The following is a 22,240-nucleotide window of genomic DNA, read 5'->3' as shown; positions in this document are numbered from 1 at the left end:
GGAGCATGGCAGAGTACATGGCATTAGAGCAGTAGCAGAGAGCTTCATCCAGATCCACAGGCAGAGAGCAACACTTTGGGTCTAGCCTGGGCTTTTGAAACCTTCAATCCCACCCCCAGTGAGACTTCTTCCAACAAGACCACATCTAATCCTTTTCAAATAGTGTCATTCACTGATGACTAAGCATTCAAATATATGAGCCTATGGGGGGCATTGTTATTCAAAGTACCACAGGTGCCTAGCTAGTTAGGACTTTTAATGTTTCATTTTCTTATTTAAAATTTTTGAAAAATTTCATGTGTATGTGTCTGAGTATATGTATATGTACTCTGTGCATGCAGGAGGCTGTAGAAGTCAAAAGAGAGTATTGGATCCCCTAGAATTAGAGTTACCTATGGATGTAGGTGCTGGGAATATGCAATACACATATGTAGAGGTCAGGAGACCTTGCAGTAGTCAGTTCTGACCTTTTACCCTGTTCTCAGGTATCAAGTTCAGGGTGACAGGTTGGCAGCAAGTGTGCTTACTCACTGAGCTGTCTGGCCACCCTTGGACACGTGTTTTTAATTACTGGAAAAGAATTTGAAGCTGGATATGGCAGTACACACCTGTAACCCTAGCACCAGGGAGGGTGAGAAGGAAGATTATGATCTTGAGACCATCATGGTCTATATAGCGAATTTGATGCCAGCCTGGGTTCTATAGTGAGAGAGAGAGTTACAAGGGGCAGGAAGCTGTTCAATAAATTACACAGAACTGTACTACCCATATTATACACTTGAAACATGGACTTTAGTAAATCCTACATAGAAAAACAGTATAGTAAAGATTTTATAGCTGTATCACTTATCAAAATATATCAAAGAAGTGTTTGGATAATGGATAACACCTTATTCTAATGATTGAGGGGAGCCTCTCTCATTCTAAATATATGTAAAGCTAGGTGAAATTAATAGACTGCTTCCTGTCCTTGTCACTGTTCTATTGCTGCGAGGGGACACCATGACCATGGCAACTCTTATTAAGAAAACATTTAATTGGGAGTGTGCTTACAGTTTCAGAGGCTTAGTCCATTGTCATCATGACAGGGAGCATGGAGGCACACAGGCAGACATGGTGCTGGAGAAGAAGCTGAGAGTTCTACAGTGTGGTTGGCAGCAGGAAGAGTGAACTGGATCTAGTAGGGGATTTTGAAACCTCACAGCCTACCTCCAGCACTCCAGAGGCAGAGGCAGGTGGGTCTTTGAGTCTGAGCCAGCCTGGTCCGCAGAGCAAATTCCAAAACACCCAGGGCTACACAGAGAAACCCTATCTTAAAAAACAAAAACAACAAAAAAAAAAACCCAAAAAACGGAAAAGAGAGAAAAGAATCATGATTAGAATAAAAAATACTGTTTTGTCTCTTGAAGACCTGATTTTAGATAGTCTCAGACAGAGCTAACAAGGCTGTATAATAAGGAAATGTTTCCCACATATGTGAGTTTTCTGTTACTGTAATAAAATACTGAGATAACAAATTGAAAGGAAGAAAGGTTTATTTTTCTCATGGTTTCTGAAGTATCAATCCATGCCTAGCTGACTCCATTGCTTTTAGGTTTGTGGTAAGACCAAAACACTATGATGGAAAGGCTTGCTAGAGGAAAATTGCTCATATTTTGGCAGCCAGGAATCAAAGAAAGGACAGAGTGTAGAGGAGGATAGTCAAAACCATGCCTAGTGACCTATGGCCTCCACCAGGCCCCACCCCTTGGGGCCTATCAGAAGTCTGACATTGAGCTTTACAGTAAACTGTTGGACTTTGCTTTTGCTTAGATTTGATTGTGACTATACCCTGATTCTTCCCTCTTGGAGTAAAAGTAACTTACGTTTGATTTTACAGGGACTTACAGTTAAGATATTTGGGGTATTTTAGATATACTATGGTTATTTTAGAGACCGAATATTTGACATAAGCTAGAGTCATTTTAGAAGAGGGAATCTCAGTTGAGAAAATGCCCCCACCAGACTGGCCTGTGGTAGGTTTTCTTGATTGATGATGGATGTGGGAAGGCCCAGTTCTCTATGGGCCATGCAGAGTAAGCAAGCCATGAGGAACCACAGTAAGCAGCACTCCTCCATGGTTTCTGCATCAGTTCCTCCCTCCAGGTTGCTGCCCTGCTTTAGTTCCTGCCCTGACTTCCCTCAGTGGTGGACTGTGCTGTGGAACTGCAAGCTGAAATAAACCCTTTCCTCCCCAGGTTGCTTTGGTGTTTTATCATAATAGACAATGTATGCGTAAGTGCAGGTGTGCACATATGTGGAAGTCATAGGGCAGTTTTGTAGCATTGGTCCTAACCTTCCATCTTTATGTGGGCTCTTGAGGCTCGGAATCTGAAATCGAAATCAGAGTGTTTACAGAGCCCTGCTCCTCTCAGGCTTTAGAGCACGATCCTTCCATATTTCTGATGGCAGCCAGTCTGGTAGTTTGAATGAAAATGGCTCCCAAAGGAATTGGCACTATTAGGAGGTGTGGCCTTGTTGGAGTGGGTGTGGTCTTGTTGGAGGAAGCTGTCACTGTGAAGGCGGGCTTTGTAGTCTCATATATGCTCAACTCACACCCAGTGAGACAGACCACTTCTGTTGTCTAAAAGATGTAGTACTCTCAGCTACTTCTCCAGCACCATGTCTGCCTGCATGATGATAATAGACTGAACCTCTGAACGTAAGTGAGCCACCCCAGTTAAATGTTTTCCTTTGTAAGAGTTGCCGTGGTCATGTGTCTCTTCACAGCAATGGGAGTCCTAAGTCAGCCAGTGATTCTTGTTATTCCTTGTCTAGCAATTGTATCAACACAATCTTTGCCTCCATCTTCACACAGCTTTTTCCCTGTGTGCCTTCACATCCTCCCTTCATGTGTCCAGTTTTTGTTTTTTTTTTCTTGTTTTGTTTTGTTTTTGAGACAGGATCTTAATATGTAGCCTTGCCTAGCCTAGACCTCACCATGTAGTCTAGACTGGTCTTGAATTCAGAGAGATCCACCTGCCTCTGCCTCCCCAGTGCTGGGATTAAAGATGTGTGCCACCATGCCTGGCCATTTTCCTTTTTTATATAAAAGGTTAGTACCTACTCTAATAATGTCATCTTAAATCTGCTAAGAGCCTATTTCCAAATAAGGTCCCATTTTTAAGTTGAATGAATGCCTGCATGCTTTAGGCCCCAAATTCAATCCTTTGTAACAAGTACACATGCACACAGATGTTGAAGAAGAAAATGTTTCTTAAGCTAGGCATGGTATCACATGTCTTTGACCCCAGCTCTTGGGACTGGGAAGTGAGGAAATGAAGGACTTCAAGATAAACTTGGCCACATACAGGTAGTTTGAGGCCACTCTGAGCTTCATGAGACCTGGTCTCAAACAAACAAACAAATGTATTGAGTACCTACTATATGCTATATACTTTATGGTACATAGTTTTATGTATTTAACCACAATGGTGCTATGATGTAGGTGATCTTAGTGTTATTTTTACCTGCAAGGAATCCAAGAACTGAAAGAGACAAAAATAACCCACATAAGGTCTTCCTTACTTCAAAGTTCTTCTGTATACCGTGAGGCTGTAAAAGTTTTAGGACAGTGTCTGCCTGTCCACAAAGTAACATCTGTACTATTTGTTTGTATTATGTCTTGGGTTGTGAGTGTGGCTTGATATTGCTAAATGCTGAAATAACATTATATCAAGACCTAGAAGGAGTCAAGATAGAAATATATTTATGGAAGCTGTTGTCAACGGTACGGTAGTATCCTCAGTTTCTTGCCTTGTTGCTGTGTCAAAATGCCTGATAAAAATAGATAAAGGAAGGGGTTGTTTTCCCTCCCAGTGTCAGGAGACACAGTCCACGGGGGCAGGAATGCTCAGATGGCAGGAGCAGGAGGCAGCGGATTGCGTTATGTCCGTAGTGAGGAAGCAGCAATGAATGCTGGTATCAGTTCACTTTTCCCTTTGTATTTTAATCTACAGTCTCAGCCTAAGGAATGGTATTGCCCCCATTTAGGATGGGTCTTTCCTAATGACGTTAGCTTTAATCCATAGAATTCCTCAGATATGCACAGAGGTTTGGTTCTATGGTGGTTATATCCCCATCCAGTTGTCAGTCAAGATTAGTCATCACAAATAATTAATATAAGCTGGAGAGATAAACCATAGATTATGTTACAGTGGCTTGATAATTACCAACAAAAATTCAAGTATTTATCTTAGAGGTGAAATTTAAAAAAAAAAACCGGTAATATTTTTCAGTTCTTCCTTTGTCATCAGAGGCAAGAAACTGAACTAGATGGGCCATGCACACATCTAAAACAGTATGGCGATATTTATATTATTGTATGAAGAGACTGCTATTATTTATCTTCCATATAAGTGCATTTAATAGATATAATACAATTCTTTAACTTTCAGTCTAAATTAAAGCCTTCTGTCACATGTTACATGGGAGATAGTTTCTTATAATGTTATAGGTTCTTTTGTGCTTTGCCAATCTTGGGGGGAAAAATTCACTTTTTCTGTTTTTAGTTCAGTGTTTTCCAGCACCCAACATAATTTGTAAGGATTACAGCGGTAATGAGACACATTTTACTGGAAATGAAGTTGGTTTTCTCAAGCCCATATCTTGCCGGAATGTGTAAGTACATTACTGAAAATTAAAATGTTGTATCTTGATTTGGTGGAGTGAAAAATAAAAGAGACATGTTAAGGGAAGTTCTGCAAATATGATTCATATCTTCTTGCTTATGTTGACAACCTTCTATTTTAGTTTATAAGTACAATTCACCAGCCAGGAGCTGGGTTAACTTGTGAGATAGTAAAGGATTGAAGTTGACTCAGGCCTTGTTAAGTGAGTTTATGCCATCAAGTAAGTAAGTTATGGATAAGTTCTGTTTTCAGAATTGGAGCACAAATAGGCATTTACTTATTGTAACAGAAAAGCAGTATTGTTAATTGTTTGTGCACTGTGTTAGGTACTTTTCTCACTGCTGTGACAAAGTGCTAGACAAAGGCAACTTCCACAAGGATCTGTTTTAGCTGACAGGCTAAAGGGAACAGGTCAGTCTTGCAGGGGTGCCACAGTGGCAGGAACTGGAGGCAGCTGGTCTCATATGTCCATAGTCAGGAAGCAGAGAGAGGTGAATGCTGGGCTCAGTTTACCTTCTTTTTATTCAGTCCAGGACCCCAGCCCATGGAATGTGCTGTCCACATTTAGGGTATGTTTTTATACCCCAACCCAGCCTAGAAACTCCTTGCCAGAGATTTGTCCCTAGGTAATTCTATATCTTGTCAAGTTGACAGTATTAGCCATCACACACTGGTTTTACTTTCTGTAGCTGGAGAATTTCTCTCCAGGTCCCACCAAGCCCCGCAGTCCCACAACCCACGTATAAAATAATCACTCAGACGCTTATATTACTTATAAACTGTATGGCCATGGCAGGCTTCCTGTTATCTACCTTTTTTATCTTAAATTAACCCATTTCTATTAATCTATAAGTTGCCACGTGGCTCGTGGCTTACCGGTACCTTACATCTTGCTTGTCATTGCGGTGGCTGGCAGGTCTCTCTCTCTCTCAGCCTTCCACTTCCCAGAATTCTCCTCTCTCCTTGTCCTGCCTATACTTCCTGCCTGGCCACTGGCCAATTAGTGTTTTATTTATATGGAGCGATATCCTCAGCAACTTTCTGTAGCAGATGAATAGTAACATTAGGCAGACAGAATTCAGAAGCTGGATGAATGTGGGATAGTAAAGGAATGGTTTCTATTTAGAGAATGTTTTATTTTCTTCCTATTAGAAAGCTTGCATTCACTTTTTCTGCCATAAACTAAAGACATGATTTACTTTTCCCACCTTCTTTCATTCCTGGTATCATATTTATGTATTAGAACTGTAAATAGTTGCATTTTATTTGATGGTACATATTTGCAGTCATGTTAAGAAATAGCTAATGTTTGGATTTTTTTTTACAACTTTTTCCAGAATCCTTAGAAAGGATTAGCAAAATAAAAATAGTTGAAAGGAATTATTTCCTAGCATGTAGGTATTATTTATTCAATTTTAAATTATAGATTGGTATTTCTACCTTGCACATTCTGAATGTCAGAACAGATAATATATTAAGTGCTGGTATGAGAAAAAAATGATGGCTGTTAATACAACTAACAAACTCATCTGTTGAGAATCCCAGCTTGCTCAGGTTGGCTCTTATAATTATTGCCTGTCATGGTATCTATGCTTTGTTACTTAATTTCCAAGCTAGTCTGAATTTTCTTACAGTGTCTCAGGGTAAATTAGGCTGAGAAAGACTGAGATGTGCTAAATAGGTTACAAGGCATTGATGTCAGTTTTGATAATGAATATAATCATTAGGGAAAATAGACACTCCAAGTCTCCTAGCCAGTTTATTCCTTTCATTGTCAGATCAACAGATCCCAATTAATTTTTTTTTGTAAGAATTGAATCACAACATGAGATTCCAGTAGTGGATAGCTTTAGTGTAAAAGTTACACACTTAGCATGTCCTGCTATGTCACATTTCCTTTATCAGGATGCACTGTATGTGTGCAGCAGAAGGTCAGCTGTGAATAGACTCACTAGCAAACTATTTGCTGAGTATTCCATTTCCATTGACATGGTTTTTTTTTTCTACTCTTGCTAGTGTATTTTTGAAAATATGTAATATTAATACTCAATTAAACTCCATTTCAGTATTACAGACATAGACACTCTGTAATGTAGTCTCCAGAAACTGGAGTTTGGTAACGACAATGAGTTATTTTTTATTCATGATGTGATCTAGTTTGGTTGCCTTAGAGTTCTGGGTTATGATATGAGCAAGTGCTGGTGGTTTTACACAGCCATGTAGGGCCTGGCTTCTCCATGGCTTTGCTTCCTCTAGAGTCCTTTTCATTCAGACAATAGATGAGAGAGGAGAGGGAACCCTTTGCAAGTATATTTTAAGGATGAAATCCAGAAATAGCACTTACTTCAGCCTTCTTTCCGTTGACCAAAACACAATTATGGCTGCACCCAGTTGCAAGGCCAGCTAGGAAATGTAGTTCAGCTGATGTGAAAATTAGAAATGGTTTGGTGAATGTCTAGGCAGTCTCTGCCCTACCAGGTTTTTCTTCAGCATGATTTACATACATAGCTAATTGCTTTTGTATTTCATTCCCTTTACCCATTAAACTTCAAAATAATTGTTTCTATAGTACTTTCTCATCAACTATCAAACATTCTGTGTAGCACCATACTAGAATTTACCAGCAGTCCTTCTCTATCAAATACTATTTATACTCCACATTAAAATCAACTCTCCAACATTGGCTATTTCCTTCTTTTAAAGATGCTTTCTTTTCTTGGTTTCTTATATAAACTCAAATAAGAATCTTTTTATTACTATGTTTTAGCTTCTATTTCTTTTTGAGATTTATTCAATTTTTATCTCTCCCCAATGTGTGTGTGTGTGTGTGTGTGTGTGTGTGTGTGTGTGTATGTGTGTGTATGTGTTACACAGTAGTGTATGCCCTAGATTAGGCTCAGGCTTTTTGAGAGAGTCCCTGTTTTTGCCTTTGATCTAGCCACCCTTTACATGTGATCATCTTTATTATGGTACCTAAAACAGTACATGATGATGTCTTTCCCCTCTGATTTTTGGCACAGTGAATGGCACCTATTCTCCCCCGTTTTTTAAGTATAGACATTGTTGCATTACTTGGTGGGCAGAGGTAGGAGGATCATAAGTTTGAGGCTAGCCTGGACTATGTGATGAGACCCTATCTCAACAAAATAAAACAAAACAAACAAACAAACAAACAGAAAATAGAAAACAGAAAATCCAACCAGAACTTTAGAGTCATTCTCTCATTTCCTTTAACCTCCATATGAAGTCTGCTTGCTTCTGCTTTCTTAGTGTCTATGTGTTTTCTTCACTTCTTTCTTTTGGTCTCATAGTCACTGTGTAGCCAAGGTTGATCTTTGGATCTTTTTTTTTTTTTTTTTTTTTTTTTTGATCTTTGGATCTTGATCCCCTTGCTTCCATCTTCCAAATGCTGGGATTATAGCCATGTACCACCATGTCCATCCTCAATCTCTTGATGCTCAGTATTTCCTGTATGTTTATAACTTAACTGTCTAATTTCTGTCTGTATCTGAGACTTATTTCCATAAATCCACGCTGTAGTCACTTTTTCTCGTCAGGCTTTCTTTGTACTGCCAGCCCCACTTATTATTATGAAAGATTGGCCTTTAGTTTAGGCTTATTCCTAACTAGCTTTTATAACATAAATTAACCTGTTCCTATTCATCTGTGTTCTGCCACGTGGCTTTTTACCTCTTCTCCATTCTTTTTACCTCTCTCCTTCCCCGGTGGCATCGCCTATGTTCCTAGATTCTAACCTGAGTTCCTCTCTCTCCCTGAAGGCCTGCCTAGCTATTGGCCATTCAGCTCTTTATTAAACCATTGAAAAGGTGCCTTAGGCAGAGACACATCTTTACAGTGTGCAAAAAGATTATCCCCCAACACCACACTTGTAATGTTCAGCTGATTTTTTATTCAACACTGTTTGGGTATCTTATGGACACCTCACCCTCACATATCCAAACTCAATTTTGATTTCTGTTTGAAGAACCATCCATCTGCATTCTTTCCCAACCCCTTCAACTTTTTAATGCTTACGATAAAATTTGGAGTGCTGTTATTATTTCTTTCTTTCCTTTCTTTTTCCTCTTCATACCCTAAATTTAACAGATAAGAAAATTGAACATACTTTCAAACACATCCAAGAATCTGATGATTCTCAGCATCTCTTTTCTATTACTCAGTCAAGCCATTATTAATTCTCACCTGAGTATTGAAAAGCATTTAAACATTTTGTCCTTGTGCTCAAAAATAAATTTGAGTTTGTTAGCAGATATTCAGCCCTCAATTCCTATTAACAGAAGAACGTATATTTCCCATACCATTGTTTTTGGGCTTGGCTGTATTGGTTAATTTGGCTTAAGGTTAATAGGCAAGTAACATGTAGAGGCTTAAGTGTGTTTGTGAAATTCAGTTTTCCTTTTGTATTTTGATGAGATAATCCTGAAGAGAACTTGCCTCAGGTGTCTGCCACATGTTCAGCTTGAACCTTAGAAGTCTCAGTTTCAGCTTGAGACAGGAAGTGAATCTGTAGCCTGTATTCAAGTTCAGGGCACCTCAGCCCAGATGCTGTCTGCTGAACCACGCAGTCTGCCATGTAGAATGGGAGAATGATCACTTATTGCTATAGGTCATTGGGTTTGGGGGTTTGTTTTTTGAATGCTTGTGACATTAGTTGACAAATACTCCGTGACAATCTGTTCTTAGCATAACAACCACAGTATATGAAAGTGTAAACCAGATCGTATCACGGCTTAAAATCCTGTGATAGCTTCCTGGTTTTCTCAGAGTGAGTGTTATGGTGGTACATGGATTCTCAGCCTCCTAGCCCTGCTCCCTCCATCGCTCACTGGTCTGCTCTTCTCTCTCCCTAAATCTGCTTCTACTCAGCTGGCCTTAGTCCACCCCCATCCATGACAGAGAACTGCCTTGCAGCAGCTGCTGCTTCCTTCAGGGACTGACATGGCTTAGCTGATCCTTAGGGCTTTCCTCACATAGCACTGTCCTGTCATTAAGTAGGCCCCAGCATTCTGGACGTTCTGTATACCCTGGAATTCTGAATTCAGTAAACATCTGCTCCACCTTTTTTTGTTTCCTAATATGTGTAACTTTCTAATAAACTGTATAATTAGATTTTTAAATATGTTTGGGTTTTTGTTTCCTGCCACTGAGGGACAGGGAGTCTATGTTGCTTTTATTTATTAATATATACCATAAGCTTAGAATAGTGTTAGATACAAAACCTCCAAAAGACAAATGAGTGAATGAATGAGTGAGCCACTAAACAAATAGGTAATAACGCACAGATCTGTTTTCTAAAATGCTCACATGTTGGCAATACATGGCTGTGACACTCAGGTTTTAATTCTCTGCAGAAATGGCTACTCGTACAAAGTGGCAGTTGCATTATCTCTGTTTTTGGGTTGGCTGGGAGCAGATCGATTTTACCTCGGATACCCTGCCTTAGGTGAGTATGCTTCATTCAAAAACGAAAGAAAGAAAATCCTTGTGAAACTTGTTTAGAGTTTTTGTTGAATGAATATATGCCTATGATTTAGATCTCTCCATGTACAAGATTCATGTGAGTTGAATGGGTACATTTTTCTCTGAGTTGAGAGTGTTCATTTCTGCAGTTTAGCTAAAGCAGGCAATATTGGCCTTTCTAGTGCATTCACCTTTTGGAAAACATATTCGAGGGTGAAGGCTCGTCACTTGACTGGAACTGTTGTGCTGTGCTAGGCACGCAGTGGCTGTACAGTATGTTCACGAGTGTGTCTTCTTTCCAAAAGAGTGTCATTTGCCAGAGTCCTTGTCACTGTTGCCCTAGAATAGAAACAACTGCTCTCAGGACAGAGTGGTGTTTGGTGATCACCATGAGCTGGGATGAGAGTCTGACCCCCTCCATCCCTCCATCCTAACTATATATTTCCCTTTTGCCATGGTTTTACTAATGCATTTATGTTTGACCTTAAGTTTTGTTAAACTTTCGTATGCTTACCTGTATTTAAGACTTATAACTCTATGTTTATCACCCTCTTTAAATCCTCTTCAGCCTAGGGAAATTCACCAGAGAGGTTAAGGGATTTACTGAGCCAAGAGGCTTTGCTGTATTCTGCGACGTATTTGTTATAATCTTTCTTTTATAGATAAGGAAATTGTCATGAGATTATGAGATGGTATCCAAGGACATTTAGCTTAATAGGAACCCAAATTTTCTGTCTTTGGAGATCATGCTTTACTTACTATAGGATTCTACTTGCATATTGAGCAAATGTAAAGTTTGAATGCTCGGCTTCCCAACCGGCAACCCTAGTCTTTCCATGTAACTACGCACCAGAGAGCAAAGAGGAGTCTTCCATGTGGGGTTGGTGCGAGGTATATTTCTGTTACTCGTATCTGAAACTAAATGTTATAGTACATAAATAAAAGTCAGTGTTGACTTAGTGAACAAAGAAAATGAAGCTGGGCATGGTGGTACACACCTTTTTTCTCGGCAACTGGGAGGCAGAGGCAAGTGGATCTCTGTGAGTTTAAGGTCAGCCTGGTCTATATAATGAGTTCTTGGATAGCCAGGGCTACATAGAGAGACTTTGTCTGAAGAAAAAAACAAACAAACAAAGAAAATAGCTACAGGTTGGCAAGATGGCTTACCAGGTAAAGGAGCTTGCTACCAGGCCTAACCAACTGAATTCAATCCTTGGACCCACATGGTGGAAGGACAAGTTACCCTCATGTTTTTTTCTGACCTCCGCACACAGGTCATGGCATGTGTATCCCCCCAACTCCCACAAGTAAATAAAATGTACTAAAAGAAAAAAATAGCTACATAAAAAGTATGGAAGGAAAGATGAAGATTACAGTGTATATTTTTGTCTTAATTAGGGTTACTATTGCTATGATGAAACACTGTGACCAAATTAACTTGGGGAGGAAATAATTTGGCTTAGGCTTCCACATCACTGTTCATCATTAAAGCCAGGACGGGAACTCAAGCAAGGCAGGAACCTGGAGGCAGGAGCTGATGCAGATGCTGTAGAGGAATGCTGCTTACTGGCTCTCTCAGCCTGCTTTCTTATAGCACCCAGGACCACCAGCCCAGGGATGGCCCCACCCACCATGGGCTGGACCCTCCCACATCAATTATTAATTAAAAGGATTGCCCTATAGGCTTGCCTGTAGCACCATCTTGTAGAGGCATTTTCTCTTTCTTTTCTTTTCTTTTTTTTTTTTTTTTTTGGTGTGTGTTTTGAGACAGGTTTCTCTATGTAGCCCTGGCTGTCCTGGAACTCACTATGCAGTCTAGGCTGACCTTGAACCACCTGTGCCTCCCCGAGTGTTGGGATAAAAGGTTGTACCACCATGCTTGGCTATTTAAAGCATTTTTAGCATTACATTTTTCTAGACATTTACATTTATTTATTTTGTGTCTGTTTGTGTGTATATACATGTATGTTGTGTCACCCACGTGCCATAGTACATGTATGATATCTCCAAATTTTCACTAAAATGCTAATGTCAGCAGCCATGTTTCCACAACATACCTGCAGGAATTACTTTATGAAATACTGGATACAATGACTGAGATCTTAGGAACTGGGATAGGAGATTCATGCATTTATTTAACAGATAGTAACCATCTACTAGGTTCCAGCAATGCCATAGGCACTTAGGATGAAGACGTAAACAAGACACACAGAAACCCTGTCATAACCGAACTTCCAGCAGACAGGTAGTAAAAAGGTAGATAGGAAGTGCTTGGGAGAAAACTAAAAGCAATGTTTCTTTACTTTTTGGATTTTTAATGGCTGTTACTAAATTACTGCCGGGTGCTACCCCAATGCATACAGTATTCTGCCCTGTATCCAGCCCTAAGAAGAAACCAGCTCTTGTACATTTATGTGCCTGCAGCTTTGTGTTTTGAGAGGTGATCTCATCTACTCTTAACAATTTTGAGTTGATTATCTGTGTAGCTGTATGTGGAGCAGTTATTTTAAAAACATCGTTTTATTTTATTATTTTATTTATTTTACATGTATTTATTTGGCGGAATTACAGATATTTGAGTTACTAGTCAAATTTTGGATGTTTTGTTTTGTTTTTCAACACAAGGTTTTTCTGTGTAGTCCTGGCTGTCCTGGAACTCACCAGGACAGCCTGGTGACCAGGCTGAACTCACGAAGATCCTGCTGCCTCTGCCTCCTGAGTGCTGAGGTCAAAGGTATGTGCACTATTGCCTGGCCAGATTTTGGAATTTTACAAGATTAGTATTTTTCTTGAACATTTTTGTGGCTTGACAGTATAGATTTGAACTTTCTGCTCTGCTCAGTTAAACTTGTATCACATAATATATTTTGTCTGTTCAGATCAATAAAGGGTTTGCTACTAAAAGGTACTGTGCAGCTCGGGGGTGCTGAGGGTCTGTTGTTTGTGTTGCTGCAACCCCTGTGCCTGCTGGACAGACATACAGAACTCTACCCCAGGCCTGGATGTGGGTAGATGGAAACACTTTTTTTAAGTTTTGTAGAGTATATTTTTTTTATTTATTTACTATTTTTGTTGTTGTTATATTAGTTACTAAACTATTTTGTATATGAGGTTCCTTTAAAACATTCTTGTATTTTTAGGTGAAGATTGGATTTTTTTAAGATTCTACTTTTTATCATACTGTAGAATTTATAGACTATATAATAGCTTGGTAGAAAGCTAGAAACATTTTAAGTATTTACAAGACTTTCTGTATTGTGAATTACTTTCCTTTGTGCTTTCCTAGGCTTGCTAAAATTTTGCACCGTAGGATTTTGTGGAATTGGGAGCCTAATTGATTTCGTTCTCATTTCAATGCAGGTAAGTTAGTTTCAGTCTGGAACGTAAACTACAGTCCACATGGGAGTTTGGTGGTCCTCTCCACATATGTGATACTTCAGATACATTAGGGAACAAAGGGGAATGCTTTACAACTTGGCTGCAGATGCTGGGCCTGAGGGATCTGGTTGCAGTTTCAGTAAATATTTCTCAAACTGTAGCTCTAAAGCTATAGGATACTTATTTCAAAAAGGACTGCATGTTCAAAGGTGACTGTAGATATGGGTTCAAGTGAGTAGAGATTTCTTTACTGGAGAATTTCCATAAATCTTTATAATTTTAATAATATATTTTGTAATGAGTCTCTAAGGCAGGTTACAATTATATCTCCGTCTTAGAATTTATTTGCCTGACAGTCCTGATCCCCTTGTCAATTACCAGAATAGGATGCATTGATAGGACTCTGGCACATATATGAACATTCAGGAGACAGAAGTAAGATTTTCTTTCGAAGTGCATAGGCACTTTCTACAAATTGCACTCTGTGCAAATGACAGAAATTGTAATCTAGCTAACTTGCAGGATAAACAAAGGAATGTGTGTGTACTCCACATGGTTTCTAGTAGTGGATAGCCTCAAGCAAGACCAAATCCATACAGATTTTGTGTTCTCTACTCGAGATTTCTTCCTGTTTCTCTGTGACAGCCTCACCTTCTCATGCTACAGTGGGTTTGGTGACTGGCATAGTTTATGAGATGCTGTCCTTAAGCACTTCAAAGTGCCACCATATGTTCTCTGTTAAATACTAAACTTCTTGTGAATGCTCACGAAGCTTCTTACGTTAGAGGCAAGGATGAATCTTGCCGAGCAGCACTGGGGCAAGCATTTCTAGAGCACCTAGTGTCCTCAGTGAGTGTCAGTGTGCCTTTAAATCATGTTTTGCTCTGCTCTCATTCAACACTGCCTCTCTTCAGTTCTGGCTGCTTGGTGTTACTGTCAATGCTCTAAAAGCCAGTTACTCTGAGTGATTTTGACTCTGTACTGTGAGGAGGGGGCAGCTTGTGGATAAATGAGATACAAGAAAATAGTTGTTGTTGTTGTTGTTGGTGGTGGTGGTGGTTTTCCATGCAGGGGTTCTCTGAGTTCTAGCACTGGCCATTCTGGAATTCGCTTGGTAGACCAGGCTGGCCTCGAACTCAAAGATCCACCTGCCTCTGCCTCTTAAGTGCTAGGATTAAAGGTGTGCACCACCACTGCCCAGCAAATATTTGGTTTTAAAGTGGAACTTTTCCTGCCTTTACACACAAGCCACAAGCCTAGCCAGATAGCCTGTCGAACCGTGGAACAGGTATAGGCAGGAAGAGCCAAAGGCACCTATGCACATAGGTGTTAGAATGGACTTCTCATTTTAAATGATGATGCAGCAAAGTCATGTTCTATTGGTATTGTTCAAATTAAGATATCCAAAATTTAATACACCTTGTTTGTTTGTTTTTATTTTGAGATAGAGTATCACATAGCATAGGCTAGCCTTGAACTCCTGATCTTCCTGCCTCTACCTCTAGAGCAATGGTAGTTTTTTGTTTCTTTTCTTTTCTTTTCTTTTTTTTTGAAGAGAAAAATATTTTGATTGTATTGAAACCTCTTCCATTTGTAAGTAATCAGAGAATTTCAAATCAGCGTCACTAATGTATACTCTGGCAAACCTGTGAGACAGAATAGTTACAGATCCAAACAAGTAGAAAAGCTAGAAGTAGTAGCTTAGTAAGCCATGTTTGTCTCCCTTTAGGACCTTAGTGTATTGGACTGCTAGAACCAAGCACCTTAGAATAGGTCATTTCTTTTATTATTTTATCTGTTGATGTTTTGTTTTGTATTGTGTGTATGCGTGGGCATGGCCTTCAGAGGACAACTTCATGTTGTTGTTCTGTATTGTGTGTATGTGTGGGCATGGTCTTCAGAGGACAACTTCATGTTCTGTATTGTGTGTATGTGTGGGCATGGCCTTCAGAGGACAACTTCATGTTCTTTATTGTGTGTATGTGTAGGCATGGCCTTCAGAGGACAACTTCATGTTGTTGTTCTGTATTGTATGTATGTGTGGGCATGGTCTTCAGAGGACAACTTCATGTTCTGTATTGTGTGTATGTGTGGGCATGGTCTTCAGAGGACAACTTCATGTTCTGTATTGTGTGTATGTGTGGGCATGGCCTTCAGGGGACAACTTCATGTAGTCAGTTCTCGCCTTCTACCTTTACATTGACTCTAGAGATCAAACTCAGGTCTCCAGGCAAGTACTTGACCTGCTTGCTGGGCCATCTTGCTGGCCCTTTTTGGTGTTTTGTTTTGTTGGAGATTGAGTCTTCTTGAATAACCCCTATAGGCCTGGAACAGCCCAGTTATGTCAATGTCCCCACCTCTTAAATCCAACACATTGGGGATTAAACTTGAGGGACACATTCATACTGTAATAGGTCCTTACGTAAAATTTCAAAGTTCATAGGGTTATGAGGACCAATGAATAAAAATGAAAGCTGATATGATAAATTGCAGAGTGGGCAAGATAGCCCACCAGGTAAAAGCACTTGCTATTAAGCTTGAGACCTGTCTTCAATTCCTGGAACCCATGTAAAGGTGGAAGGAGAGAACCAACTTCTACAAGTTATCTTCTGATTTCTTCACATGTGCCATGGCATGTGCACCCACACCTGCCACCTAGCCCTACCCACACAAAATAAGTATAATTAAGAATAATAAATAAATTCTCTGCAGTAGGTGTGGTGCTGTCATATAGACAGGTTTAGTGAGCAACAGGATAATATGGTTGAGTCCTTGCCCTAGGTCCTTGGACTTTACAGTCCTAACTATCCCAAGAGAGGTTTGATAGTAGATTCTACTTTTTAACAGAAATATTTCCTTAGGAACCAAGGCTTTAAATGAAAAGAGCTTTATTTTTGAGCCAGCTCTGGTGGCTCATGCCTGTAGTCTGGGCACTTGGCAGATTGAGGCAAGAGTTCTGAAGCCAGCTACACAGTAAGTTCAGGACAGTTTCTCTCCAAACAAACAAACAATATTGATTTCATTTTGAATAATTTTTTTTCCACTTTGCTAAAATGTTGAAGATCCTAGACTTTTCAGTTTATCTTAGAACATAATTGATGTCAGAGCCTTGGGCTAACTGTGGAGAAAGGCAGCCTGTTCTGAGAAAAACCCTGCATACTCCTCGGCCTTTGACATGTGTGCCACTGACTGAAGGAGAACTAAATGTACTCCCTTCTGATCTGCCAGTGCTGGAGCCTTGACAGCTTACTCAGTGGATGCTTGGTGTGGGCAGCAGTACAGAAAAGCACAAGACTGATAAGTATCAAGTCTATCCACAGGTTCTCACATGATTCATTTAACCCTAGGGTTATTTATTGGGGGAAATAAATTGGCAAACTAAGGTGACTTATTAGTTTGTGTTGTTTCTGCTCTGAGTTAATTAGGTAGATTTCAGTTCACTTACCCTGTGGGGGCATTTAGTGACTTAATAACAAATGTTTAAAGCTGGTCTGACCAATCTCTAAGCTGTGTTTTCCTCAGGAGACATCATGGTGAGTGTTACTACATAAAGAATAATATTTATATTAGTCATTTAGATTACAATGATCAGTTGTTAAAAGCAAATGAAGTCAAATGGTCCAAATCTATAAATTCTGGTACTTGAGTAGGCATTCTGATGCTAGTTTAATGTGATCCTGGTAAGATGGTTTTCATGCCCTTATATAAAAAATAAACATGCAGAGAAGTCAATATGGACACAGTGGAATTCAATTTTTAGGAGATAGAGACGTGCTTGTCTGGGGCATTGGGATGGACATGGCTGCATCATTGTTGTCTTATAGTCGACAGCTAAGTCAGTTGCTTTCTCACTAGCTTGATAGCTCCCTGGGAGATGATTTGATCTGGTCAGCATTTTGTCCAGTCAGTATTAATATTTGCTAAGGGAGACCAGCTCCCTCTTATTCTTCCATGTTACTCTTTTTTGTTTGTTTGTTTTGTTTTGTTTTTTGAGACAGGGTTTCTCTGTGCAGCTTTGTGCCTTTCCTGGAACTAACTTTGTAGCCCAGGCTGGCCTCAAACTCACAGAGATCCGCCTGGCTCTGCCTCCCAAGTGCTAGGATTAAAGACTTGCGCCACCACCGCCTGGCTCCATGTTACTCTTGAGCAGGAGGAAATGAGAAATATTAGCTAGAAGGAGAAACCTAGATTAGAGGAAAGACAGAAACACAGGATAGCCTTGGGAGGGCCTGGGTTCAAACCCACCAGCCCAGAACTTTATTCCAAAGGGCTATTTATGACAGTGCCAAAGGGAGGAGCAAAGACCCCCCCCCCTTGCCCAATACAGCCAAGTGTAGACCCTTCCAATCACCTGAAACTCAGGCCTGTAGTCCAATCATCCTCTTTATGCAGACCTGCTGGATAAAGCCACTAGGAAACCCAAATGGGCTCCAACAATTTGCATTCTTTCTATGGAGAAAGTTAGAAGTAGAACAGAAAGGTATGTTGGCTCATGACTGTAATCTGAGCACTCATGGGTGAAATGATCTTGAGTTGAAGGTTAACCAGGGCTACTGCATGTATCCCAGAATAGCCTGAACTGCACAGTGAAACAGCATTTCAACATAAACAAATAACAAAGCCCAAGTTGTGTGAATCAGCAAACTTGTTTAGTCCTAGCACAGAGGAAACCCTGTGTCAAAAAAAACAAAAACAACAACAAACAAACAAACAAACACAGAGAAGTGCTGGTTTTAAAAGGATACAATAGGCTAAATCAAGAGTTAACAGACTGGCCAGGCAGTGGTGGCGCACGCCTTTAATCCCAGCACTCGGGAGGCGGAGCCAGGCGGATCTCTGTGAGTTTGAGGCCAGCCTGGGCTACCAAGTGAGTTCCAGGAAAAGACGCAAAGCTACACAGAGAAACCCTGTCTCGAAAAAACCAAAAAAAAAAAAAAAAAAAAAAAAAGAGTTAACAGACTGAGTAAAAGGATAACAACAAGAATTGATATCTAGACTATATAGTCAGTTTCTGCAAATTAACAAAAAATGATAGCCTAGTAGAAGAGCATAATAAATTAATAGGCAATTGACAGAATTGGTTATTCACATAACTAATAAGCAAATAAGGAAATCTTCCTGAGCATGTACCCAAAAACTTCATGTTCCTGTCAGCCAGGGAGCATGCACAAAGATGTTCTCTATAGCTCTGTAGGTCTGCCCACTAATAGGGAAATCCTTTGTAACATTAGACAGTAGTTACAACAGTACTTACCCAAATGCATACATAGCAGCATGAAAATGTCTTAAAATCATAGTTTTCTGTGACAATAATTTTAGCCAGGCCTGGTGGCTCAGGCCTATAATCCTGGCTACTTGGGAAGCTGAGGTAGGAAGACTGCCAAGTTCAAGGCCTGCCTGGGCTCCAGAGTGAATTCAAGGCCAGTCTGGGCCAGTTAATGAAACCCTGTATCAAAAAAAGTGAAAAGTATCTTGAGACTGCTTAGTCTACTTGCCAAGCATCCAGGAGTCCCTGATTTAAATCCTGCCCTGGGACATAAACAAATAAGCAAAAAAGAAAAGAGATTTCAGTTATGAAGATTTGTAGCACAATACTATAAGATAAAATTTTAAGCACATTTTTTGGGGAGCAGGGTTTGCATTTCGAGACAGGCTTTCTCTGTGTATAACTTTGGCTGTCTTGGAACTCACTCTGAAGACCAGGCTCGTCTCGAACTCAGAGATCTGCCTGCCTCTGCTTCCGAAGTGCTGGGATTAAAGGCATGTGCCACCATCACCTGGCCTGCAAAATTTTTTTAAACATTTATTTTTATTTTATGTATATGAAAGTTTTGCTTGCATGCATGTCCGTGTACCGGATGCATTCCTGGTGCCCACAGAGGCCAGAAGTGGGCATTGAATCCCCTCGAACTGAAGTTACAGACAGTTGTAAGCCACTGTATGGGTGCTAGGGATTGAATCTGGATGCTCTGGAAGAGCAGTCACTGCTTTTAACCTCTAAGCCATCTCTTCAGCCCCACTGTTAGGTAAATTTAAAGTAGATATTTATTCAAAGAATGTCACATTTCTAAGAATAAGTACAGATTCAAATCATGTGGCAGCTCAGTGTGTGCCTATTCTGTGTGTGGGTACCTATAAGTGGGAGGATTGGGGGAGGTGGATATGAGTGTATGTTGCAGGAGGGTGGGGTGGGGTGAAGGAACTGTTATGGAGAATTAGACCAAAGACATTAAGGGTAAAGAACAAGAAGTTCTCTCCAGGCCACCTCCTTTTCCATGGGCAGTCCAGGCCAAGGGAAACTGTGAGTGTCATTTCTAAGCCAGGCAAGTTAAAAGTCTTGATATGGGGGGTCATCTTGGTTTACTGTGTGGATCCTAATCAGTGTGATAATTGGCCGGAGAATGCCAGTTGACTCAAGAAGCTTGGAGTTTCTGTCTTCCAGCATTGTAAATGTCTGCCACCCTACAAAATGTGTGGTCATTTGTTAGAGCAGCTTTAGGACACTAAAGTTGAGTCTTAATTCTGTGGCTGTAGGCCTTTGTACTAAGGAGACATTAATGTGTGTTATAGAAAGTTCTTCGTCATTTAAATATTTTAATTCAACTTTTTTACAGTGTGTGTGTGTGTGTGTGTGTGTATATGTATGTCGCGCATGTGCATGTATGCATGCTATGGCATACATGTAGACGTAGAGGTCAGTGGACAACTCAGTGGAATTGGATCTCTCCTTCCATTGTGGGCTCCAAGAATTGAACTCAGACTGTCTGGCTAGGCAACAAATACCTTTATTCACTGAGACACCTCATTGACCCCAAAAGTGCTTCTTAGAGTATGTTGGCCCTCTTTTTTTCCTCCTTCTCCTCCTCCTCCTCCTCCTCCTCGTCCTCCTCCTCCTCCTCCTCCTCGTCCTCGTCCTCCTCCTCCTCCTCCTCCTCCTCCTCCTCCTCCTCCTCCTCCTCCTCCTCCTATGTTGACCCTCTTATTCACCTACTTGTATGACAAGAAACTTTGAAGAACTAATAAAAATAGCTTAAGGGAGCCAGGCAGTGGTGGTGCATGCCTTTAATCCCAGCACTCACAGAGGCAGGTGATCTCTGTGAGTTTGAGGCCAGCCTGGTCTACAGAGTGAGTTCCAGGACAGCCAGGGCTACACAGAGAAACCCTGTCTTAACAAAACAAAAAACATTAACTTAAGGGAAAATGAATGTTATGATATGATTGCTACATTATATGTAACATTGAACTACATTCATGTAAACTTCAGTGAGTGCCATATTCAGTACAGGAAAGAGGAAGGGGACCAACATACCAACATGTAGCATTTCTACAAGTTAGTGGCTAACATATTGTAAAACATCTGTGCTTAGAATGAGCTACAGATGGGCTTATTAGAAATGCATGATATTAAAAAGTCACCCAATCATGTATCACCTTATTTCTAACATTTGCATATTTTTCATCAGTGAGTAAATGCAATTATCAGGAAAAATAGTACAGGAAGAAAAAGATAATAGAGCAAAAGGCTCAGTTCCAGTCTGATTATATAGTCCAAGAAGATAGGTTTTTACAGTGTTATTTGGCCTCTTTCCACTAGCTAAACCTCACTTTTTTGTTTTCTTAATAAAGTCTCAGAATATCTTGTCTTCTAATTACCCATTTTTCTCTCAGCTTAATGTTCCTAGTAATTCTTCATGACCCTACCCACAAAAAAGTCACAGATGCATTAATTTTTACTTAAGTTTATACACAGCATCCATAAATGTCAGGTTAATTTACTCTTTAGGGATGAAGTCAACATGCGTAGCTGCAGCGGACATGGTGTCTGGCTACGTAAGTATTAGTTGAATCCACTAGAGGAAGCTCCCTGTTGGCTGGGATGGTATCTTAGTCACTGTTTCATGCAAAATGTCTAGGACCTTCCTGGAATAGTGTAGGAATTAAGTATTTGTTGAGTTGTTTTTGTTTTTATGAGATGGGTTCTCATTTATGTAGCCCAGGCTGGCCTCAAGTTCTTGTGTTCAAGCAATTCAATTCCTGGGTTTTCCTGCCTCAGACCCCCACGCCCACCCCACCCCCAGACACCCAGGATAGCCCTGGCTGTCCTGGAACTCACTCTAGACCAGGCTGGCCTCAAACTCACAGAGATCCACCTGCCTCTGTGAGTGCTGGGATTAAAGGTGTGCACCACCACTGCCTGGCTCCCTTAAGCTATGAACTTAATAGCTGTGAACTATTGCATCTAGCCTGTTCTGTTTTTGACACTGAATGAACTATTTATTTTTTTAAACTAAAGTCCTTTTTGTTTTTATCTTTTAGATTTATTTATTTAATTTATGTGTATGAGTGTTTTTTCCTGCATGTATGTATGTGCCCCACATGTGTGCCCGGTGCTCTCTAAGGTTAGAAGAGGGTGTCAGGCCCCTGGGAACTGGAGTTGTGATTGGTTGTGAACCACCATGTAGGTGCTGGGAACTGAACCCAGGTCCTCTGCCTGCGCCACAACTGCTCTTTACCACTGTGCCATCTCTCCAGACCCTGTGTGTTCCTTTCTGTGAGACAGTCTTGCTGTGTCACTCCAGCTGGCCTTGAATTTGTGGCGATCCCCCTTTCTGTGTCCTCAAGTGCCGGGGTTACGGGTCTGCATACAGCTCTGAAGTCACTGAAATGAGAAGCGCTTGTGGCAGTTTTCTTCACTCTAGTTGAATAACCCT

At 40.4% G+C, this 22,240-nt stretch overlaps 1 protein-coding gene across 1 annotated transcript in view; it reads left to right on the top strand.

Moving 5' to 3' along the window:
• Tm2d1 (TM2 domain containing 1) overlaps positions 1-22,240 on the top strand; it is a 31,358-nt gene that overhangs the window by 3,542 nt on the left and 5,576 nt on the right. The window contains exons 3-5 of the mRNA XM_059254556.1: positions 4,551-4,659; positions 10,043-10,134; positions 13,438-13,511. Coding sequence (XP_059110539.1) covers positions 4,551-4,659; positions 10,043-10,134; positions 13,438-13,511 — 275 coding nt within the window. The remainder of the gene's footprint in view (positions 1-4,550; positions 4,660-10,042; positions 10,135-13,437; positions 13,512-22,240) is intronic.

Source organism: Peromyscus eremicus, chromosome 2, assembly GCF_949786415.1.
Source record: "Peromyscus eremicus chromosome 2, PerEre_H2_v1, whole genome shotgun sequence".
Lineage (NCBI taxonomy): Eukaryota > Metazoa > Chordata > Mammalia > Rodentia > Cricetidae > Peromyscus > Peromyscus eremicus.
The sequence above is the reverse complement of the archived record's forward strand: the minus strand, read 5'-3'. Positions and strand labels throughout refer to the sequence as shown.